General features: G+C 44.1%; 1 protein-coding gene across 1 annotated transcript in view; it reads left to right on the top strand.

Annotated features, from left to right (window-relative positions):
• LOC105888876 (dynein axonemal heavy chain 9) overlaps window positions 1–19762 on the top strand; it is a 102093-nt gene that overhangs the window by 59074 nt on the left and 23257 nt on the right. The window contains exons 51-62 of the mRNA XM_012814636.2: window positions 179–298; window positions 1533–1721; window positions 3488–3723; window positions 4042–4164; window positions 5231–5435; window positions 8727–8891; window positions 10201–10341; window positions 11161–11331; window positions 11868–11990; window positions 14553–14746; window positions 15719–15867; window positions 16803–16930. Of these exons, the coding sequence (XP_012670090.2) occupies window positions 179–298; window positions 1533–1721; window positions 3488–3723; window positions 4042–4164; window positions 5231–5435; window positions 8727–8891; window positions 10201–10341; window positions 11161–11331; window positions 11868–11990; window positions 14553–14746; window positions 15719–15867; window positions 16803–16930 (1944 nt within the window). The remainder of the gene's footprint in view (window positions 1–178; window positions 299–1532; window positions 1722–3487; window positions 3724–4041; window positions 4165–5230; window positions 5436–8726; window positions 8892–10200; window positions 10342–11160; window positions 11332–11867; window positions 11991–14552; window positions 14747–15718; window positions 15868–16802; window positions 16931–19762) is intronic.

Raw genomic sequence — 19762 nt, 5'->3', positions numbered from 1 at the left:
TCCATTTATTTATTTATTTATTTATTTTTGTTCTTTCACAGGAAATGAACCTGTTTGTTCTTTGTCATGTAAAGATCTTCTAGAAACGTCCATCCTGTCTCTGAACACTCCTCCTCTCTCCACCCCTCCTCTCTGCCATCCCTCTATCTCCCCCCCCTCCTCTCTCTCTCTCTGACAGCACCTTAATGAGAACTTGGCGAAGCTGACGGCTAAGTTTGAGAAAGCTACGGCAGACAAGCTCAAGTGCCAACAGGAGGCCGAGACCACGGCGCGCACCATCTCCCTTGCCAACCGCCTGGTGTGTGTGCCCAACCCTCTCCACTGAGAAGATAACACACACACACACACACACACACACATTCCAACAAAAGAGACACTCAAGAATGCACATACACACATTCACTCACACAACAGACACACACACATACAAACATACACACACACAAACACACATACACACAATTATACGCAAGCACTAACACACACATAGAAATGTATGCACACACACATTCGCTCAGACATTCACACACATTCACTAACAAATAAAGACACACACTTTAACTGAAAACAGCTCTCTCTCTTTCTCTCTCTCTCTCTCTCTCTCTCTCTCTCTCTCTCTCTTACACACACACACACACACACACACACACACACACAGACACACACACACACACACACACACACACAAACATATCCACCTCCTGGCAGGAACAGCATGCCTCTCCCCTTGAAAGAGATAAATCCCATACCAGGATGGTGTGAATCAATCTATGAGATACTGATACTGCCAGCATCTTTTTTACTTATATCCCCTGCTTCTTGCAGGTAATTATCATGGAAAATAATGATGATGCATTTAGATGAGAGATCCGCTGATCATTACATATTTATTAAAATAGAATGCATGCCTTTGAATAACTTTCGCACAAGCAATATTTGCCAAAGTTACAGTAAAATTAGATCTTTATACCATAGATGGAGGAGGTGGCAAAGAACTCAATAGATGTTAAATCGCCAGAGTCCGGCCCAGTTTGGTTCTGATCTGGTACCACCCTGGCCCAGGTCTAGTCTGGTCTGATCTGGTTTGACCTGTTTGGTTCCACTTAGCTGTTATGTGGGTCAGGTCCTTTGGCATTTCGGCAGTTTGATAGCCTTGTAGAGCGGAGAGTGATGTAAGTATAAAATGTTTAGCATGGTTAGATGGACAGGCGCTGCTCTAGTAGCGTAGCATCAGTGGATCTCCTGAGCTTGAGGATTACACCACGGTAAGAAATGGCTGTCAGATTGAATCAGACAGCATGTTATATTCATGCTACTCATTTAGAATGATCCAGAAATGTTCTGTTCCAGTAGGGATTTTTCTTTTGATGCAATATTTAATATATTCTTTCCAATTGTGCTGGGCAGTATGAATCTAAATGGTGACGGCATGTATTCATTTTTTGCATGTATGTGTAGTTTGTGGTCTACTGATCCAAAGTAAATGTAGTGTTCCGTCTGCGTGTTCACCTCGTTTCCGTGATGTGTTCCAGGTGGGAGGACTGGCCTCGGAGAACGTGCGCTGGGCCGAGGCGGTGGGCAACTTCCGTCTGCAGGGGCGCACGCTGTGCGGGGACGTGCTGCTCATCACGGCGTTCGTCTCCTACCTGGGCTACTTCACTAAGCGCTACCGCCTGCAGCTGATGGACGGCACCTGGAAGCCCTACCTCAGCCAGCTCCAGGTCTCTCTCTGCCCAGCTCAAACCTCCAGATCAGCCCAGAGAATAGCTCCTAGCCCAGAGAATAGCTCCTAGCCCATAGACCAGCTCCTAGCCCATAGACCAGCTCCTAGCCCAGCCCAGCCAGGGAGTGTGTAGACTGTGTGCCAGTTGGCTAGATAAGAACGGGGTTGTGTGCTGGTTTCATGAGCTCTACCTCTCCACACACATCTCTTTAGATAAAAGCATCTGCCGGATTGCTAATTGTACATGAATGCATGAATGTAGGGCGTACAGATTAAGGCTGAGAGTGTCTGCATTGAAACTTTTTGTTTTTATTTATTTATCTATTTATTTTTATATCAAGATGGCATTTCATCAGGACCAGTTTACTCCAGAGGGAGACTAACTGAGAGAATGTGGAGCTGGTGTGTGGTGGATGCTTTCAGTTGTTTTGGGCCAATTATGAAGTGTTATAGTCTCGAAGAAAGGAGACGGCTTAAAAGAGGATGGCTTTGTGTTGACTAAACATTGCTTTAACTGTACTTTGTCTTTGACAATGCTACGGTAATTGTGTGCAGACTGGGCCTTTGAAATCAGTTCTCAAGCACGTTTTCTTGTAAAAAATAAACAGCTTTAGGAACAACTCTTAAATCATACTATTGAAGACAGTAGTTCACTGCCAGGAAAAGGTTTTCAAGTTAGCAAATGATTTAGTGGTGGTCCATAACATTTTCATGAAATTATAACTTTCAGGTTGCATATTTCATGTGTGGCTCGAAGCCCTCTCCACTTAAAAGAGTGTAAAAGTGAGAATTTGAACAAATTGTGCATTCGTCTGCCATTTCACATCGCTAACGCACAGTACTCCATCCCACGGATATCCTCGCATGTAGTTGCTACAGTACATAGGAGGGTTTTACATTATTTACACGTTTAGTGCTTACAAGAAATATAGTCTCCTGACACCATCCCTTCTGAGAATGCATTATCATTCTATGTCAAGAAATGTAAAGAGAGTCCATCCATCATGTATGATGTATGGTACATGTACTTTAGATATTTCATGCAAATACCTAGTGACTCTGAGAAACCGTATTGGCATATAACATCTGCACAATATGGCCGCTGACCTGTCCCTTTTAAAGCCAGTTCTAAGGCCATTGACATTGACAAGAGAGCGATATGTTCTTCCTTCCTTAGTATTAGGGTGCCTATCATCCCAAATACACTCAAGTCAAGTGAGTGTTTGTTTGGAATGACCCCAAATATTGTCTGTTGTAGGTTGTTTTTTACTAGAATATTGTCTTGATACTGACCTCCTAGAGATGACTTTTCCGTCCATGTATTTATGCTGAGGAGGAGTCTCCCTGTTTAAATACTTTTTTTTACTCTTCCTGGAATATTCAGAACAGCACATCGAGATAGAATGGGCTGAGTGCTTCAGCAAATCAAATATATTCATATTTTTTACTTTCCTCATGAGAGTTTTCAGCCATTGCATTCCAAATTACAAACTCTGAAGCTTCCCAGCCAGCGTAAATCTGCAAACAGTGATATTGTCCTGGTTTTCTCCTCAGCTTTGAGTGGGCCTTATCGATTAAGTTCAACACCATCACAGATTCAGACAATAGAGGCCAAAAACTGTCCAAAACTAGGAACTTCAAAAATATAATCGTACTTTTACTTTTGGAAGGTGATTAGCATCCCTTTTGAAGCCTATTGATTGAATGAAGCCTAATGAATGTGGGGAGCAGCCAGTATTAATATGTTCCTGGTTTTCTTTTCAGGTTCCAATCCCAGTGACTCCTGACCTGGATCCTCTGACGATGCTGACGGACGACGCGGACATCGCGACCTGGCAGAACGAGGGGCTGCCGGCGGACCGGATGTCGACGGAGAACGCCACTATCTTGACCAGCTGCGAGCGCTGGCCCCTCATGGTAGACCCCCAGCTCCAGGGCATCAAGTGGATCAAGACCAAATACGGGGAGGACCTGCGCGTCATCCGGATTGGACAGAAAGGGTACCTAACCACGTTTCGGACAGATTGCTTTTCAGATACCTCAACCGTTAAGACGGTGCAGATGATTTAATGTTTAAATGTAAATGTAAAACACTGCCAAACATCATTCACTTAACAGCCACTTCTTTCCAGAGTAATTTCAGTTATCCGTATGTAGGATCCCTAGCCATCAAAACTCACAACCTCAGTGTTGTTGAAACCTTGTTCTACCAGTTCAGCTACAGGAACACTCTTATTTTGATCGTAGTCTCATTTAGTTCAGCTACAGGAACACTCTTATTTTGATCGTAGTCTCATTTAGTTCCTTTCTTCTGTCAGTTATTTGGATTCGATAGAGAGGGCGTTAGCCGAAGGTGAAGTGGTTCTGATTGAGAATCTGGAGGAGACTGTGGATCCAGTCCTTGGACCTTTGCTCGGCCGTGAGACAATCAAGAAGGGCAGGTAAGTGCAGCGTTTCTTGTTCTATTCTTGACTTCTCCTACCTGCCATATTCTCAGCCAACTTAAAAGCATAGAATCAGAATCACAATCAGGTTTTATTGGCCAAGTAAGTTTGCACAAACAAGGAATTTGACTTGGTGAAGTAAAGTGGCTCTCAATATGCTTACACAAAATATACATTACAACACAATACAAAACAAACAGTGCAACAGTGCAATGGTCTAAGAAGTTTAAGAAATATATACAAGGCGGAATGGCTATATACAGCTGTGAAACAATAGTGCAAAGAAGAAGTGGAGAGTGCAAGAAGTGCAGGTATAAATATATATGCTGCAGTGGGTTAGCTGTTCAGTAGTGAGACGGCTAGGGGGAAGAAACTGTTTTTGTGTCTGGAGGTTTTGGCGAACAGTGATCTGTAGCGTCTACCAGAGGGGAGGAGTTTGAATAGTTTGTGTCCGGGGACAGAATTAGAGACTTATCTGACTATTCATTGATCCATTGATGTTTTAAACTGAAGTACTCAGTACTTAGTGCCCCATGATTTTCAGTATTGCATTTGTTCATATATCTTAGCATTTGTCATGAACATAAATAAATAAGTCACACCATTGTGTACATTCTGTATGAAAACAAAAGTCAGTTAGTAAACCTAAACATTTGTTGGTTGTGACTTTGAGGTTCCTTGGAAAATATAAATGATGCACAATTTTAATCCTAACACAATACTGTACAGCTTTCTTCAGGGATGAGAAAACACCTTGTTTAATTAGTTTGGTTTATTGTAATGTGTTAAATGCCAAAATCAACATTTGCTTGCGAAAGCCTAAGAGGAATATCGCAGAGATGGTAAGGTTGCTGAATGCAAATATCCTTAAATAATTAGATTCTAGAGAACCCCTGTTTCCTAAATACACATTGAATGTATGAACAGCAGCCAAGCGTTACTTAAGCTCCTAATTCGAAGATAAATGTGAGCGTTTCTGAGACACTGGGTAGAAACTAGCCACCGCACTCGTAACATATTTGACAGAGAAAATGGATCTTTGTGACGTGTTTGTCCTCAAAAGGTGCATCAAAATCGGAGACAAGGAGTGCGAGTACAACCCTAGTTTCCGGCTCATCCTGCACACGAAGTTGGCCAACCCGCACTACCAGCCGGAGTTGCAGGCCCAGTGCACGCTGGTCAACTTCACCGTCACGCGGGACGGCCTGGAGGACCAGCTGCTGGCTGCTGTGGTCAGCATGGAGCGACCAGACCTGGAGGAACTCAAGGTAAGGTCACTTCCTCTGACATCTCTCTTTTTATAAGACCTTAGCTCAGACTCAAACTATTAAGTTCAGAAGGCCTGTAAGATGTAGGTTAAGGATAAGGTACTGGAGCCCAAGTCCCATTGGTTTTCCTGTGGCGCTGCATTTAGATGAGGTGTATTCACTTTTTTCACATTTTGTAGCCTTATGTTGCAGCCTTATGCTAAAATCATTTAAATTAATTTCCCCCCCTTCATCAACATACACTCAAAACCCCATAATGACAAAGCAAAAACAGGACTTTAGAATTTTTTACAAATGTATTAAAAAAGGAGAAAAGGATTGTGTTCATGCACAGCTCCGGTGAAGGGGTGGATATTTTCTGAATGAACTGTATACTGTGTAAGAAAGTACAGGGAAACTATAAGAAGATTGGGTAGCCTAGCATACACATTCAGGGTCACAGATAAAGTCTGTTGCCTGGTATAACCAGAAACAAATAATCCCAGTGAACACTGAGCAGGGAGCAATAGGCGGGTCCTCCCAGGCTATAAAGTCTGTGCCTAGCCAGCCAGATCATCCCTACTGTTTGACTGGGAAAGGCTGTGTATTCCCAACGCACAGAGCTATCGAAGTCAATTACACATCAGAAAGTCTCTCATTATGGTCTATAACACCCACCGCCCCCTCCACCCCCCCACCACATCTCACCCTTCTGGTTTGGGGAGTTAGATGGACACAGGATAATTACTTCACTGTATGAAGTCTTTCCCTCCAACCAATTACACACAAGTATCTCCAGGGCTTCTGGAGATACTTCACCCAGCATATGCATTAATCTAGTTTACCATGAAGCGCCTATATCCCATAAACGCATGTGATCTTTTGTCACCAGGACGCTTGTGATCTCCAGTGATTCATGTGTGTTAATGGTATAATGGTATGGCCACATACTATCCAGTCGACCTGATTGCTGGTGCTTGGTTTGATGTGGGCCGTGGGGTGCGCACGTGTAAATGGGTGTAATTACGTTTAATTGGCTTGATCAGAACTCATAGGCTAATGACGCCGTACACCCATAAGAGGCGGCGTGCCAAAAGGTTTCCGTCAGCTTTCCAGGGGCGCCACGCAATTAGATGCCCACTTGGTCAGACACGAGCAGATGCCCTCTGTTGGCTATTTGCAGGCCGGTGAATTAACTGATGTCAGGCGGAAGGAAATTTGCCAGCACCCACCCTATTTTGTCAGTGATTTGAGAAGCGTTGATACAGGGAGGGGAAGAAAAAGAGACGGGCGAGAGAGAGAGACAAGGAAGGAAGGAAGGAAGGAAGGAAGGAAGGATGGACAGTGGCAGGGGAGGGATGAGGGAAAAGAGATACAAAAAATATGGATTTCCATTTTCACTCTGTGTCCTTGTTTTTGTTTTATACATATATACATAAAATTGGATCCAGCTGTTTCTGCAGGCCAAACTTCAATTCAAACCTGAAGGCTTTCATCCGTAGACAAATCAGCATTTTTAATGAGTGAGGATGGAGAGGGAGGGGGAAACCGGGGGAATGGGGGGGGGGGGGGGTAGTTATTTTGAGTCAGCTGTCCCTTCAGTGAAAAAGAGAAAGGGGGGAAGTGAAATGTGACTTAATGAAGCTTGTTTAATTAGCATTACAGTGAAATGGTTAGAAGGGTGGTGGTGGGGTTGGGGATGAGGTGGGGTTGGGGATGAGGTGGTGGGGTACGGAGAAAAAGTGATACGCTACGCTGTTATCATCTTAATTAATATTGAAAGTTGCCAAAGAACCGTGACAATGTCAGTGCACCTGCTATGGGGCGCAGCACAGTAATGAGGTGTTGGATTCCACGTCTTGTGTGTTTTGCCTTGTGAGCTGTGCACACACACTCTGGTGCCCCTTTATGCGTCTTCTACTGTTATGGGGCTTTGGTGGCGCATTCAAATATCTGTCATCCTATGAAATGACTGACAGTCGAATTTACAGAGGTCCACTGAGGACCCCTCAATTGTGTTGTTACACCGATAATGATTGCCCTGAAAGAGAAATGATAGTAGGTTCCTTTTGAAGACCCATTGTTGCCCTTTTGTTATGCATGGCGAAGTGTGTGTGTTAACTCGGGGTGTTGTGCTTTTAAAGGCCGCCAGAAAATGGCCAGAAAATGTCATCTGTCCCTCCAGAGTGTGCCTCGAACGTGGTCCCCAAACTGTGCAAGACCCTCTTTGTTGTGGTGCATTTGTCTCCATTAATGAGGCAAAAACGCCTCACTTCCGCGATGAAACTCCATGGACTGCACTCTCGTGTGTTTTTTCGCCAGTGTGATTTGCCTGAAATGATAGCATTGAGTGCATTATCTCATTTTAATCCCAATTAGGCTTTCTGCTGACTGGTTAATTGCTTGTTTTCAGGGTCCAGGGTAATTAGATTTACAGAGCGCCAAAGGAGACCGGCTTGTTCATAACTGACTCATTAAAATTTCAGATCTGGTTGTTCTGCCTGCACTTCCTCTATGGTCTAGGCCGAGCTCCCTAAGCACACATTCACACCCACCCATGTCATCGCACAATTACACACTCGTTTCCCTTACTTTACAGTGCCTCAGCACCTTCCCTCTCTCTCCCTATGATAGTTATTTTTTTTAAAGACAGTTGGAAATACAATTCCAATAGTAAATCTGCTGTATGTGTGAAATAATGAATCTGTTCTGATGGAGCCCCCAACTTCGTCTGGAAAAAAAAAAGTTTCCTGAGCAAATGGTGGCCCAACCAGAGGCCTGTAGGGTTTCAGATTTGCAGAGAAACAGCTTGAGTGGAAGCAGCAGGAGGAATTTTGATTGCCAGGAGGAAAAGACACAAAAAAAAGAAAGTGAAGATCCCTCGAGTTTGTTGAGGAATGGCAGAAGTGGAAGATGTAGTGATTTCACAAGAGAAGGCAGAAAAAAAGCTTTTCTTTTCGTTCCTTGTCGGCTTGTCTCTTTTCTGTTGAAGACTGGAGAGCAAAAGCATTGTGGCATTGGTTAGTAATATCCATCTCTATATCCACTCCTATCTAGCAGTGAGATGGGATGTGTATTTTTGCCCTCTTGTTTGACTGAGTCTCAAGGCTCGCAGTCGATCTGGTAGCATCAATCATTCCACCAAAACCGCACCTGATGTCTCTGACATCTTCAGTTCTTTAATCCACTTCTTCCCTTACCTTCATGGCTACCAAATGAATAATGTATTACTTGCTCTTGACGTCAGAGTCTTTTGCGTCTGCCATTCTTGTTGTGATTGATGGTTCATCACTGTGTTTTTTGTTGTCTCAGTCCAACCTCACGAAGCAGCAGAATGGATTCAAGATCACCCTGAAGACACTAGAGGACAGCCTTCTGTCTCGGCTGTCTTCGGCTTCCGGAAACTTCCTCGGGGATACCGAGCTGGTGGAAAACCTTGAAATAACCAAACGAACTGCGGCAGAAATTGAAGAGAAGGTAACACAAATTCAGACCCAACGTTTTCTCCAAGTAGCTCTATTAAGTTGTAAAACTGGACACTGCATATAACTCACAGGTTTGTGAATAAAAAGAAGGATATGAAAATCCAGTATATCTGTGCAAGTTTTTACATCAGATACTCAGATACAGATACATCACTTGGGGTATAAATGGAGGACATAATTCTCTTTCCCTCTCGATTCCCCGAAGCAATGTGTTATAACGTGGGAAGTGGTCATGTGCATCTCTTTGGATCACACCCTCAGCAGGTACTTGTGAATCTGGGTATGGTTTATATACCGAGGCTGCAAGTTTTTTTTATTACAAGCCAATAAAACACATGGGGCAAACCAAATGGACCGGATTACAATCTTTGTTTCTTTCAGATGATGGCAAATTATGACCACAGAATAACTGTCCTTGAAATGAGCCCGATGTCCATCAAAATGGTCGGTGAACTCACCATAGTCCATATCGTTCTCATCATATTATCTACTTGTTTTGGTGAGCTAAGATCTGAGAGGGCATTTAGAGATTCAAGAACTTAGAGAGTAAACAGGACTCTAGGATTTCGACAGTCTTTTGACACACACACACACACACACACACACACACACACACACACACACACACACACACACACACATACACACACGCAAACACATGGCCGCCATAGTATGTACATTTTGCAGGCCACCTCATAGAGCAGAACAAGCAGAGGTCTTATTTGCACAACGGTGCTGTTTTCGGCACAGAAAATACCTCCATCTCATGATAACTCTTCAGGCCTCATCTCATTTAGCAGCAGGGAGAATTGATTAGGCCACCTCCATCTCATTCAGAGGGCCTAATCACTCCTCCTCTACCTCAATTAGTATTTTTAATCAGATGTTATCACATTAATGATTATGATCGGGACCGTTATCTGTCTGCCCCTTTCTCTGTGAGGCTTCTCTCTCTCTCTCTCTCTCTCTCTCTCTCTCTCTCTCAATCCCTACCTCTTCCATGCTCACTGTTTTTCCTTTCTGTCTATTTGTTTATTGTTTATCTCTCTCTCTCTCTTGTCATTCTCACTCTTATTCTCTCTCATTTTTTCTCTCTCCCCTCCTATCTTTTATTCTCTTGTTCTCCCTTTTTTTCTCTCTCTCTCTCAACCTATCTCTCTTTCTCTCTATCTCTCTCTCTCTCTCTCTCTCTCACTCTCTCACCTTATCTCTCTCTCTCTCTCTCTCTCTCTATCTCACCCTATCTCTCTCACCCTATCTCTCTCTCTCTCTCTCTCTCTCACCCTCTCTCTCTCTCTCAGGTGAAGGAGGCCAAGGTGACGGAGGTGAAAATCAATGAGGCCCGGGAGCACTACAGGCTTGCCGCCGCCAGGGCTTCGCTGCTCTACTTCATAATGAACGACCTCAATAAGATCCACCCCATGTACCAGTTCTCTCTTAAGGTACCTCCGCCTTATTGAGTCTGGGTGGTGCGCGTTTGTTTATGTGTCTGTCTGTGTTGAGGGAGCGAGAGAGAGAGGCGACGGCTACGTTTGTCTGGGGATGATTTGTGCGTTTGGTGTGTGTGTGTGTGTGTGTGTGTGTGTGTGTGTGTGTGTGTGTGTGTGTGTGTGTGTGTGTGTGTGTGTGTGTGTGTGTGTGTGTGTGTGTGTGTGTGCGTGTAGGGAGGGGGGATGACAAGCAATATTGCTTTCCTTTCCTCCATTCAAAGGTTGATTCAATGGGTATGTGCTCCTTCTCGTGTTTCATCTGATTTTATTATGGCTTTATGATCCCCCATTTTGCTTGCTTTGTCCCCTTAAGGTGTGTATCTCCGCTATTACATCACATAGTTACAAGTATACTTCGGTGGTCTTCCATGCCGGCCGTTTGCCTTAGGCTCTAAGAGCTAGGGTGGCTTGCATCAGGTTTCTGTCAAAGACAAATTTGTATAATTTCTCCTGGTTCTCTGGGGCTTTCATATTGATTTCATGTTGACTGTGACAGTCCCAGCTTGATTATAGCTATATTATTATTTTTTGTCTTTAGAGGTAGATGAAATGAAGTAAATATCATGAGAGCTCCGTCTTATAATAAATCCTTGTAAAGCTGCAAAAGTATCGACCATCACATTAATTGGATGCAGTAGCAGTAGTATTCTGTATATTACCAAAGTCACTTAACCCAGACACCTAAAATATCCATGTACTGTACAAATGTATATCTCATGTCTGTGTGTGTGTGTGTGTGTGTGTGTGTGTGTGTGTGTGTGTGTGATCTAGGCCTTCAGTGTAGTGTTCCAGAAAGCCGTGTTGAAGGCTACTGCAGACGAGGTGCTGAAGCAGAGAGTCTCGAACCTGATAGACAGCATCACCTTCTCCGTGTACCAGTACACCACGCGAGGGCTGTTTGAGTGCGACAAACTCACCTACATCGCCCAGCTGGTGTTCCAGGTTAGATGCATACCGCTGTCACGAAGAAAAAACCCTTCCTAGACTTTTACAAGAAAAGAAATTCCCATCATTGTCACAGTAAGAGGTCCAGGAACATTGGAGGGTACAGGGGATTTTAAGGCTGAGAAGGGTTTGTCTGCAGGGCAAGAGTTTTTAGTGTTTTTATGTGTATAGCAAAGAGACACTGAGGAAGACAATTTAGCCCTTGAGGGAAGAATTGTTTTGAATGCCAATCGGGTTAAAGGCTAAAGCAGTAGTTTGAAATAAAAGTAAGTTGAACACCCGACTCTTGCTACAACTCTCTTCTCAAGGACAGGTTTTGTGGTTTTGTTAGCAAGCTTTGTTCTCTTTGTCATACAGAGTCTTACATTTTGGATCTTTATTTGTTTATCTTATGCTGTACAGTGCGAGAGCTAGCTAGCATTATCCTTCATTGTGTATGTGCAGCCTGTGAGTGAGTGTGGCGAACAGCATCAGGAACACACAGTGACATCTCTCGCTCTTTCTCTCTGTCTCTCTCTCTCTTTCAATGGCAGATTCTGCTAATGAGTAAAGAGATCAATCCAACTGAGCTGGACTTCTTGTTGAGATACCCTGTGCAGCCCGGCATGTCTTCCCCTGTCGACTTCCTGTCCAATCACTCGTGGGGTGGAATCAAGGTGAGGCCGAGCAAAGGGTAAAAAAAATAAGCCTTTGTTACAAAGAATAAATCAGCTATTAAACTAGGATGGCCTTTTTTTTTACGTTTGGCGTCTCAATCTGCACTCGGGGGTTGAATTGAGATTGGAATTTGATCAGACTAATTTGCATCTGAATCCAGTTAGACCATTATCAGGTTTAAATTGACTGAGGTTTTAGCCTGAATGCTGACAGTCACCTGGAAGTGTTGATGTTGCAGGTGGGCCCTCCGTCCGTCTGGTGTGAGTGCAAGCCAGACTTCATGTTTTATTCAGGCTGTTTGTGACACAGGTCCTCAAGTGACAGATGCTAGTCATGTCACCTTCGCTCGGACATCTTCCGAGAAGCTGCAGTGTGAAGCTTTACTCTGTTGTCATGTCTGCCAAGACACAGGCTAACGCCCAGTGACAGAGTGGTGCTGGGGCCATGAATATTTCAAAACAAAAAAAACGTACGACATCGAGTTAGGTCAGTCTTTGGACCTTACATTATGGTAGATCTGCTAATTTAGCCAGCGCCTGCCAGAGGTTTGAGAAACGCCTCTTGCTGTTTTCAACAGCCCGTCACATGTGTCTGTGTTTGATTGACACCGTGTGGAGCCAATCCCTGACTTCTTTGAGTCTCTGACTGGCAAATGTTTTATAATGACACAGGTTCAGACAATCTTTTGGAGGTGTTTCCACATGCTTTTGAGTACATTTCTGCTTTTGAGAACATTTTAAGACTTGTATTAAAGCATCTTATTTCTCCCCTCCTTCAGTATCCAATACATTCAAGCCTGAATTCTCACCAAATGATGGTTCCCACATGCTATCATTAAAATATTAATATTAAATATTCGTGAAAATTTGAATATTTGATCAAAGTTTCTTCCCCATCCTCCATTATCACCTATCAGAGTTTGAGACACATGCACAACCTGACATCTTAAGTGGCCAGGGAATCCGATTTAAAGATGGATGGGGCGGTGAAAAATCTGCTTCCACTTGCAGGTTTGTGCCGCCGTGCCTCAAACTCAACTTGAGAGAATCCCTATCACTTTTCACAGGTCTTACAAAATTGATGGGCCTACAGTGGCTGAGAATTTTTTTTTTAAAAAGATCTAGCCTGTCACAGTCCATTACAACAGATTCTTACAATACTGCATTAAATCGGAGGCTGTTATTTTTCCAATAAGGTAGTAATCAACCATGAAATCTGCGATGCAAACAAATTTATGCCATGATGAAGAACTGCTGTGCTGCCAACATCTTCAACTTCTGTTAGCTTTTCGCTTGGTAGTATGTGATTTGAACTGTGATTTATTTAAATATATTCAGTGACACATTGATGCTATCCCTCAGTTAAGAGAACCCAATAAATTTGCGCTGCATGTTTTGATTATGTTGTTGGTCACTTTTCACTTTAACAAAGTGATGTGCGTTTGAGTGCCATTAGTGTGTAGATGAGAGTGGGGCAAAGATAAATGATGCCATTTAAATACAGTTAGGAATGTCCATTAAAACAATTATGCCCATGCATTCATCTGCTAAATAGCTTTTAAGAAGCAGGATGTGATTTGCATGTAAATATGACATTTTAAGGTACTGTAAGCTATTGAATTATGCACAGTTTATTGATACATTGGCAATGAGCCAGGAAGTTACCAATACTGAGAACTTTAATTTCCCTTTATCTCTGACTTGACAAAGCTTCCCAAGTGAGATTATTTTCCTAACCTTATGCAAATACATATATGGCTCTGTTCACAAGGTGGGTCATTAAAAGTCTAATTACTTTTTTTTTTCATTTTTGATTCGCCCCCTTTTTTTGAAAATAAGTTGTGAAGTTATAAATTATGGATTGCACATTTTCCACAAGAAAGCCTCCAATTGTGAGTCACCTCCATCCCCTGGTAATTTTCAGCACTTTTTTTTTTCCTCCTTTTTTTTCGGTTGGCCGCCTGGAGCAGACGGTTGGGGATGGGCAAGTGTCACCACATAGTCCCTGCGAACAGAAAGGAGGAGGGTATAAATATAGCTCCACAATATGCAAGCCCCTCCTTTTTTGCTTGCCTAAGCATTTTTGACAATGTGCTCCGAGGAGCGGAAGGATAAAAAGACGCTCCAGTTCACTCGGGCGTCTTAGCCAAGCCAAAAGACGGTTGACTCACGCTCTTAGGTTTGATTAGCGCGTCGACACATAAAGTAATGCCACGTCTCAAACATTTTAGCCCCTTCGGGGGGTGTTCACCGTTGGCCTGCGTTCACCCATTCCCACATCATCTGTTTGTGTAGCCTCTCAGCAGCAGCCCAATACAGACGTTACAGTCTGCCTGCATGCCAAGCATTCCCCAGTGCATACAGAACAGGCCACAAATGCATTATTCAAATTTCATTTCAGGTGAGGTGTGGTTTAGCATATCGCATCAACTCGGTTGTTTGTTAGGTTTTTTGGTAGTCATCTTATTTTAACATTCCCATTATGGTGTGTGATCAGACTCCGATTCAGACTCGGGTTCGATTTTGTTTTTGTCACCTAACCCCACCCCGTCTCTGCCTCAGGCGCTGTGCGCCATGGAGGAGTTTCGGAACCTGGACCGGGACATCGAGGGCTCGGCCAAGCGCTGGAAGAAGCTGGTGGAGTCCGAGTGTCCAGAGAAGGAGAAGTTCCCGCAGGAGTGGAAGAATAAGACAACCCTGCAGAGGCTCTGCATGATGAGGGCTCTCAGGCCGGACAGGATGACCTATGCCGTGAGGTGAGGAGGCCTTACTGTAGAGACGTGCAGCTCTTAAAATGTGTCTGTTATTCCCTGAGGCAACACAGAGGTCTCCATGAACGTGCCTATTCAAAGGCAACACACAGGTCTACATGAACGTGCCTATTCAAAGGCAACACACAGGTCTACATGAACGTGCCTATTCAAAGGCTCCTTCAGGTTAGGCCTGAACTGCCGTAGACTCAGCTAGTGTTCTCAAACAGTGGATGAATAAATCAACAGTATGTTTATACATAAAAAGCAATGCACCTAAGGCCAAAGGACAGGTGAAGGGGTTGGACCTGGAGGATCTGCGTGTTCAAGCTCTGTGGACCTACTAGTTTCCATTTCCTGTATGTTGTACTTTTCTGTTGTTTGTTGTTAATATAATAGACCACTTTACTAGTCACAAAATGTGGGTGTGCATCATCTACTGAGTTCTGCCAGGTTCAACTATGTAGATGTGAATGAGTTAATTAACTTAGCGACCACGCTAACCAGGAAGTCAGACTATATAAGCAGAGCACTTGAATGTACTGGCACCAAATGTACTGCATGTTCTTGTTATCATTACATAAGTTTCTAAATCAAACCCAGTGTCATAGATCAGGTCTTACATTTTCTGTGAGTATAACTGGTCATAGGTAATGTCATACTGCTTGCACATTGCTTGTGCAACTGTATTTTCTCTATTTTGTTTGATGTACATGTTCCTTTGAGTGCCGCTTTTTCATCTGGACAACAAGCTTGTTTACTACCTCATTTGCATAACATTTTCCCAGTTCATTTTTCATCGTTCATTTGTTTTGTTTTTCTGCAACGACGGTGCCAAAAATTGCTGATTACACAGTCAAGGGTCGATTTGTAGATCATACGTTACCTGCACAGAGGTGCAAACAAGGTGATGACGGTGCCTTTTCCCCCTCCCCCACCCCCCCTCCCCCACCAACCCCCAATCCCTCTCCCCCACAGGGACTTTGTGGAGGAGAAGCTGGGCAGTAAGTATGTGATGGGCCGATCCTTGGACTTCGCCATCTCCTTTGAAGAATCTGGGGCAGCCACTCCCATGTTCTTCATCCTCTCTCCTGGCGTGGACCCGCTTAAAGACGTGGAGAAACATGGTAATCGCTTTCCCCAGGGGCAACAGACATGCACGAGGCCGTTTTTTTTGTTTTGTTTGTTTTGTTTGTTTGTTTTCAGTTTACAGAATGGAGCACTGCTGCCAGGCCAAGACTATGTATCTCTTAGAGACATCAATTAGCACTATACTGTTCATTAACTTGCAGTATTGGATTGTGGTTATTACATGCACGTGTGCCTGGGTCTCAAAGGCTTTCAACTCCACACAGTCAACATAGCTGAAAGGTCATGATTGATTACTCACATAAACCAGAGGGAATCTGTGAAGGATGCGTAGAGTAAAAAAAATAGTAGGGTAAACATTTTCATTCGAGTTGTAAACTACGATAGAGATGCTTTAAAGAAAATTACAATGATTTGTGAATCAATGATTGTGTGGGTCTAGACACTTAAATCTATGAGAATGAGAAAATGGTCTATTCAAACATTAGTTTAACTTTTATTTTTATTATTTTTATTATTATTATTTGAAATGTTAAAATGTTATATAAATGTTGTCTTTGTCCACCGTGATGTATTTGGCCTGGAAGCTAGCTAAAACTCCTGGGGGAGTGTGTGGAGATTGATTATGCGTGCCCCGTGGGCGGGACTAATCAGATCACAGCCAGAGCTCAATGATCAATTAGCTGGAGCTGCTCTTTAAATATAATTTCTCCGTTAGTGGCGTCACAGTGAAAATTAGGAGTTAACCTCAAAGGTTGCATACCTCGCTCGACTACACACCACCCCCACCCTCTTAAAAAAGTGCTCCTGAATGCTTTTCCCCTCTGCCTCTATCTCTCGCTCCCTCCCTCCTTCCTTGTCTCTTTCTTTTCCTCACACTCTCACACACACACACTCTTTCTTTTCCCCTTTTTACTTTCAGTCCCTCTCTAATCGCCTCTTCTCCCTCTCCCTCTCTGCCTCTTCCTTGCAGGTCGTAAACTTGGCTATACCTTCGACAACAAGAACTTCCACAACGTGTCGTTAGGCCAGGGACAGGAAGTGGTCGCTGAGCAGTCTCTAGACCTTGCTGCCCGTGAGGGACACTGGGTCATCTTACAGGTAAACACCCGCTCCCCTCTGGGCTGGAAAGCTTGGTTCCACCTCAATGTGTCCTCCAGTTAAAGTTGTAATCGTTGATTGTAATCATTATACTTTTCGTCCAAACTCCGCTAAATTCTCCTCACATTCCTCTTGCCATTCCTGGCTCTGTAAATAAGTAACACACAAAGTGGTTCGGACCACAAAACACACTGTGCTTGAGGTCCAGTTCTTCTTCGTGCTCCATAAGAGCCGAACTCATGCAAAGTATTGGCAAGTTATTCCAGCCACTTTACACATAGCTTCAGGAGCATGGTAGGGAGGGGTGTGAGTTGATTGGCTGTTGAGCTCAAGTATCAACAACCTTTGGCCAGAATCAAGGACCCTTCCATTAAAATGGGAGTTCACCTCTGTGTGTGTGCTCTAGAGAGTTCATGCCTTGGGTTCTGAAAGACACCTTGAGACAGTGGTGATCATTCATGCCACTCTCCAAATCATTAAAATGAAGTTGAATTTGAAAAACTGCATTGAGAGCTGCCTGCGAGAGAGTGCGCAGAGTTGAGGACCTGCACACTTTACGATAAGGGTTCTTCAAGTGAGGGGTCCTAGGTAGCAAACAAGGGTTTCAAGCGGCATTTTGATAGTAACTTTTAAGGGTTCTCTTGGAAGCCTCAAGTGTTCTCCTCCAAGGACAAACACAAAAAGGAAGCTTCACGGTTATTCTAGCCAGCAGCTTTTTTTTCCTCTGTGGGTGTATCTACACATTCAACTGGCCTAAGAGCAGCTGTGCGGTTAAGTGGCTGCTTGTTTTGTACCTTAATTAAGTTGGGGGAGGCGGTGGGGTGGCTGGGAGGGAGTGGGGAGTTGTTTGTGGGGCTGAATGGTGTCAAGTAGAATCCGCACTGGTGGTGGTGGGGGTGGTGGTAGTGGTGGTGGTGGGGGGCATTGTTGAGAATCCATCAGTCTGGGACTGCTGCAGACGTCGTTTGTGTCTGCCGGGTGATTAATGACCCATGGGGACCCCCTGCTGGGAGCCGTGGAGAGGAATGTGTCCTCGAGCTCCATGGGCCACACACACACACACACACACACTCAAAGACACACACACACACACACACACACACACATCTACACTTGAACGCACTCACTTGTGCACACACACACACATATACACTTGAACACACTAACTCATACACAGACACACACACACACACACACACACACACACTCCAGAGATAGACTTAGCTAATGAGTCTATTAGGCCTCTTACTCTCAATCCAAGTGTCACAGCCGAGGGCCACCCCAACCACCACAAGCCATTACATACATTACCTCTTTCTTCTGTCTCACACATTTGATTTTAAAGTGTAATTTGTAGAAACGCAAACTGTACATGGCCACCAAATGGAGCAATGGGAAAAATTAACGAAGGGATTAGTTAATGTAGACAAGCCTGGTCTTTTTTCCCCCATTCTCAGTAGATTTCGCAGTGTGATTGAATAGGTTAACAAATCACTTGTCACTGTGTGTTAAAGTTATTACCTGACCAGGGAGAGATGTACCCAGAGTGTAGTACACATATCACTTTGTTCGGCTCACTTTCCCAGCAAGGGCTGTGTCTCTTGCATTTTAAACAGGCACCTTTACTGAATTCTAATGGGTTTTATTGATAGATATATGAATGGCAGCTGAGGGTACAAATAACATTCTTGCTTTCAAATCACCCAACTTGCAGAAAAGTGCAACTAAGGCCACGGGGAATGGCCAACACAAAGATAATTACCTTTGCATAAGACTTTGGATCGATCTTCTTCAAAAGACACCAGAGCGCACACACAGTGCACACACGCACACACACACACACACACACACACACACTCACTCTCTCTCTCTCTCTCTCTCTCTCTCTCTCTCTCTCTCTCTCTCTCTCTCATACACACACACACTCAGACTCACACGTATACACACACACACACACACACACAACCCCGGTGCCTCTTGTCTCTCTTATCTTGGGGCCATGCTGGCCCAGCCCACCCAAGATGCTTTTCTTCTCCATCCGTCTCTCAAGATGCCTCAGCCTTTCCCACTTATGAATGCAGGCTTTGCCGGCGAGGAGCAGGCGGGTCAATGGAAAGTTCCTCTCCAGTGAAGGTTAATTATATTGTGACGTGCGCTCGGCCCAGGGCCCACAGACATGCAGAAACTCAGAGAGGCTGGGAGGCTGAGGAGAGCGAAGGGAATCAATGGGCGAGATTGAAGTAGAAAAATCCACCGCCCTGGGAATCAGGTGGCCCTAAACTATCTTGATTGTCTGGCTCCCAGTGTAGAAAGGGACTCCAACCAGCTGAACTGTTCAAATATTCAGAGGGACAGTGGGAAGGCAGAAATGGCAGGCTGTGGCCATTACCAGAGGAAATGAGAAGACTTCCTGACAGTTGGTCTACTTCAGACGCTTATTAAAGATAATCGAAAAAGGCGTAAAAAAAAAAAAACACGGTAAAATGGGGAAACAGAAAGCACTGTATGTCAAGAGAGATTAGCAACCTATGTTAATTATATAACGTTAAAACAATCTATTTACAAACCATTTACATAGCAGCCAAAGTTCAGTCTTGTTCACAGTGTGCCAGCCACTAGCTGTGAAGCTCCCAGTGGGTCAGACACCTGATGAGGGGGAAGCGTGAAGCGGAGGAGCCTCTGTTTCTGCCTCTGGCGTCCTGTTTTATGCTTGGATCGCAATCAGAGCCGCGCGGAACACGGTGTTAACAGTGACAGGAAACAACCAGTCATGGTAGCACCCCCCCCCTAACAGACATACACACACACACACACACACACACACACACACAC

Source organism: Clupea harengus, chromosome 23 (assembly GCF_900700415.2).
Source record: "Clupea harengus chromosome 23, Ch_v2.0.2, whole genome shotgun sequence".
NCBI lineage: Eukaryota > Metazoa > Chordata > Actinopteri > Clupeiformes > Clupeidae > Clupea > Clupea harengus.
Note: the sequence above shows the minus strand (reverse complement) of the source record. Positions and strands in the feature narration are given on the sequence as shown.